This window comes from Buceros rhinoceros, unplaced genomic scaffold (assembly GCF_000710305.1).
Source record: "Buceros rhinoceros silvestris isolate BGI_N320 unplaced genomic scaffold, ASM71030v1 scaffold21895, whole genome shotgun sequence".
NCBI classification, from domain to species: Eukaryota; Metazoa; Chordata; class Aves; order Bucerotiformes; family Bucerotidae; genus Buceros; species Buceros rhinoceros.
Window position 1 is genome coordinate 1 of NW_010412582.1, and position 4,175 is coordinate 4,175.

General features: G+C 48.0%; 1 protein-coding gene across 1 annotated transcript in view; it reads left to right on the forward strand.

Annotated features, from left to right (window-relative positions):
- Positions 1-2,186: 2,186 nt before the first annotated feature.
- The window catches only part of LOC104493731 (serine/threonine-protein phosphatase 6 regulatory subunit 3-like), a 15,718-nt gene continuing 13,729 nt past the window's right edge, over positions 2,187-4,175 (forward strand). Inside the window, exons 1-2 of the mRNA XM_010136460.1 lie at positions 2,187-2,293; positions 3,285-3,339. Coding sequence (XP_010134762.1) covers positions 2,187-2,293; positions 3,285-3,339 — 162 coding nt within the window. The remainder of the gene's footprint in view (positions 2,294-3,284; positions 3,340-4,175) is intronic.

Sequence of the window (4,175 nt, forward strand, 5' to 3'; positions counted from 1 at the left end):
TCCTCTCTGCCCAACTTTCCAGCCTGTCCAGGTTTTGCTGAAGGGCCGCACAGCCTGACAGTGTCAGCTACTGCTCCCAGTTCTGTATCATCAGCAAACTGGCTGAGGGGATGCCTTCTCCCTTCATTTAGGGGCTTTAAAACTAGACTCTGTGCCCCCTCTGAGCTCTGTCACTCAGCCAGTTCTCAATCCACCTCACTGTCCACTCATCCAACCCATGCTTCCTAAGCTTCCCCATGAGGATGTTATGGGAGACGGTGTCTAAAGCCTTGCTGAAGTCAATAGACATTACTCACTGCTCTCTCCTCATCTATCCAGCCAATCGCGGTATCAGAAGGTGATCAGGTTGGTCAAGCGTGATTTCCTCTTGGTGAATCCATGTTGACTACTCCTTATAACCTTTTTTCTTCCACATCCTTAGATATGACATCCAGAATGATCTGTTCCATTACCTTCGCAGGGATGGAGATGAGACAGACTGGCCTGTAGCTTCCTGTCTTCCTTCTTGCCCTTTTTGAAGACTGGAGTGACATTGGCCTTCCTCCAGTCCCAGGCACTTCTCATGTTCTCCATGACCTTTCAAAGATGATGGAGAGTGGCTTAGCAGTAACATCAGCCAGGTCCCGCAGTGCTTGTGGATGCATTCCATCAGGGCCCATAGATCTGTGGGTGTCCCATTTGCCTAGATGACCTCTGACCTGATCCTTCTCAATCAAGGGAAAGTTGTCTTTTCTCCAGCCTGTATTACCTCCAGGGTCTGGGATTGCTGAGGGCTGGCCTTAGTAGTACAGACTGAAGCAAAGAAGATATTTTGTAACTTCACCTTCTCTGTATCTTTTGTCACCCGCCTCATCCAGCAGTGGGCCCGTTTTTTTCCTTTTGCTACTGATGTACTCGTAGCAGCCCTTCTCATTGTCCTTGACATCACTTACCAGATTTAATTCCAAGTAGGCCTGAGCCTTCCTCATTGCATCCCTGCATCCTCTGCCAATGTTCCTATATTTCTTCTGAGTGGCTGGTCTGTTTTTCCATGTTCTTCTGCCCTTTGAGTTTTTCTAGAAGCTTCTCGCTCATCCATGCAGGTCTCCTGCCTCCATTGCCTAATTCATAGGGATGCACCGATCTTGAGCTTGGAGGAAGCGGTGCTTGAGTATTAACCACCTCTCTTGAGCTGCCCTACCGTATAGAGCCCTCACCCGTGGGATTCCTCCTAGCAAGTCTTCGGAAAGGTCAGTTACCTCTCCTGAAGTCTAGGGTTGTAATCCTACTTACTGCCCTGCTTCTTCCTCGCATGATGCTGAACTCCATGGCATGGTCACTGCAGCCAAGGCTGCTCCCTACCATCACACCCCCGAACAGTCCTCCTCCATTTATTAGTACAAGGCCCAGCACACCTCTTCTCCCTATTGGCTTCTCCACTTCTCGTGCCAAAAAGTTACCACCAGGAAACTCGTGGACTGCATGTGCCTGGCTGTGTGGCCTTTCCAGCAAACACCAAGGTGGCTGAAGTCCCCCATGAGAACCAGGGCCTGTAATGGTGAAGCTACTTTTAGCTGTCTGTAGAAGGCCTCATCAACCTCCTCTTCCTGGTCAGGAGGCCCAGAGTAAACACCGAGCACAGTGGCACCCATATTAGCCTGCCCCTTAATTCTTACACGTAAGCTCTCAACTTGTTCTTCATCCCCTGCCCCAGGCAGAGCTCAGTACATTCCAGTTGCTCTCACATGAGGAGCAGCTCCATCTCCTTGCCTTGCTAGCCTGGCTTTCCTAAAAAGTACGTAACCACCCATGACAGCGTTCTGGTCGTGTGAGCTGTCCCCCCGTGGCTCTGGAACTGTGGTGAGAACATGGCCCTGCAATCACCCCCTGGCCTCTGGTTCTTCCTGTTCATTCCTCATGCTGCATGTGGCCTCAGAGGTCATTGAGCAGGTGGGTTTCCCAGAGAGGTGCAAGAGGATCCGCCAGGGCCATACACACCCTTGAGGTGACTGGGCTTCTGCTTCTTATCTTGGAAGGCAGCTAAGGAACATTTGTGGCTGCTCTGCTGGCACTGGCGGGGTTCCCTGTTGGGGGTGATACACACCCTTGAGGTGACTGGGCTTCTGCTTCTTATCTTGGAAGGCAGCTAAGGAACATTTGTGGCTGCTCTGCTGGACCTGGCGGGTTCCCTGGTTGGACGTGATGGCATGAGCGTAGCCACTTTGGACCCTGCTCCCCGAGTCCTTCAGTGTAGTGCCTGCCTCACCACGCTGGCCAACCTGCTGCCAACAGTCGCAGTGTCTCTGCCAGCTGGGTGGGTCCCGCCGGGTGGGTGAACGCGGGATAGGTGCACTGCTGGTGTCCTTGGGAGGGGAATTGAGCTGTAGATTAAATTAGTCTAGGGTCACACCTTTGGTGCCAGAATCAGTTACAGCTTGAAGGACCTGCTTGCTCTTGGGCAGTAATTCAGGTGGCAACTCGGGCAGTAATTCAGTCCCACCTAAAACTTAGGTTCCTTCAGACCATTGTTGCCCTCTGAGGGTTAGAGCGGAGGAGCTCGTGCTCTGCTGAACGCACGGCTGTCTGTGACCTCAAAGAACACATTAACTCTTCCAAAGGTCTGATAGTGTTTCCCATCTTCTCATTCTCTGTTCCTTTTAGCTTCCCCTGAAGTTTTAGTTTGTCTAATCTATTTGTAGTCTAAGACATATTTATAATAACTTCAGTGAAATTGCTCAAAAGCTTAATGTGTGAAGATGTGTAAAGCCTGATATGTAGTGTTCAGTTTGGGGGGAAAAACCTTCAGTGATTGGTTTAAAAAAATCAGATTTCATTTTTTTTCTTTAGGAAACAGGTTGACTTTCTCTCTTCCTGTTGAGAAGTTCCTTCTCTAGAGTGGTGGAATCAGTTAGGAGGTACCTGAACTGCATACGTGGGTCTCTGCAGCATTTTGAGCTGGATCGTGGCAGACTGCAGTCCTGTTACACGTACTTTTTGCAGTACTTGAGATCTGCACGTATCACTTTGGTTGTGCTTGCTTAGGCTCGTTGCACTTTCAGAGCTCACTGTAGGGTAGAGGTGACATTGGTTTGTATTTTTGTTTAAAATATTCCATAGTTAGGAGAATCCCATTATTGCCAGGCCTCCTCAGTATGGACTTGGGCTGTTTTGTGTTGGAAATGTTGTCTTTAATCTTAATTTTTTAGATTATTGGAAATTGAGAAACCTAAGAGAAATGAAGTGTCTTCATGTCATAATACATCTTGTTTTATTGCATACTTCTGCTCTTCTTTTTTTTTTTGTAGCGTTTCTTTTGATCGGGTCTCAGACATCAACTTTACTCTGAATACGAATGAAAGCGTAAGTATGTGCTCCTGTGCTGTCGTAAGAATAACTGATATGCCGTCAGAGCTTTAGTGGTCGTAGTATTTACTCCTGTGATGTGTGATCTTTTGGAAAATGACTACCCTGTCTTGTTCCTGTATCACAAGTTCTTCAAATTGGAAGACACAACAAATTGCTGGTTGTTTTTAGTGATCACTATTAAACAGAATTGCTTCTAATTTCTATGGCCATGTTCAAGAACAGACTTGGATCTGACTTGTGCATATTATGGGTAGAAGTTATTTCAGTCTTCTAGTGAGATTGTGGTGACAGGAAAGTACAGACGGGGACTTTAACCCTAGATCTTATTTGTCAGTTGAGGTAAAGTGAACCCGACTACAGAAAATAAAGCCTGGAGTACTTGGTGGTCTGGTTATCTGAAAAGCTCTTCACTGATGTTCCTGTGCTGCTCTTGAGGGGCCCACCCAGCTTCTAAGTAGCTGAGTAGAACAAGCACCACTGAATGTTTTCTTGACAAGCTTTAAGTTAAGACATTCTGATTTTCTGCTGCTTTTAGAGAAATGGTTTTTTTAGAATCATATAGAATCATAGAATGGTTTGGGTTAGAAGGGATCTTCCAGGGTCATTGAGCCCACACCCAGCAGCAAGCAGGGACATCTGCAACTAGAGCAGGTTGCTCAGAGCCCCAAGGGCCAACCTGACCTGGGATGGGGCTTCTCCCACCTCTTCGGGCAACTGGGCCAGGGTCTCACTACCCTCAGCATCAACAGTCTCTCCCTTCTCTCTGCTCTCAATCTCCCTCTGTCAGTTGAACCATCACCCCCTTGTCCTGTCCCCATAGCCCCTGCTGA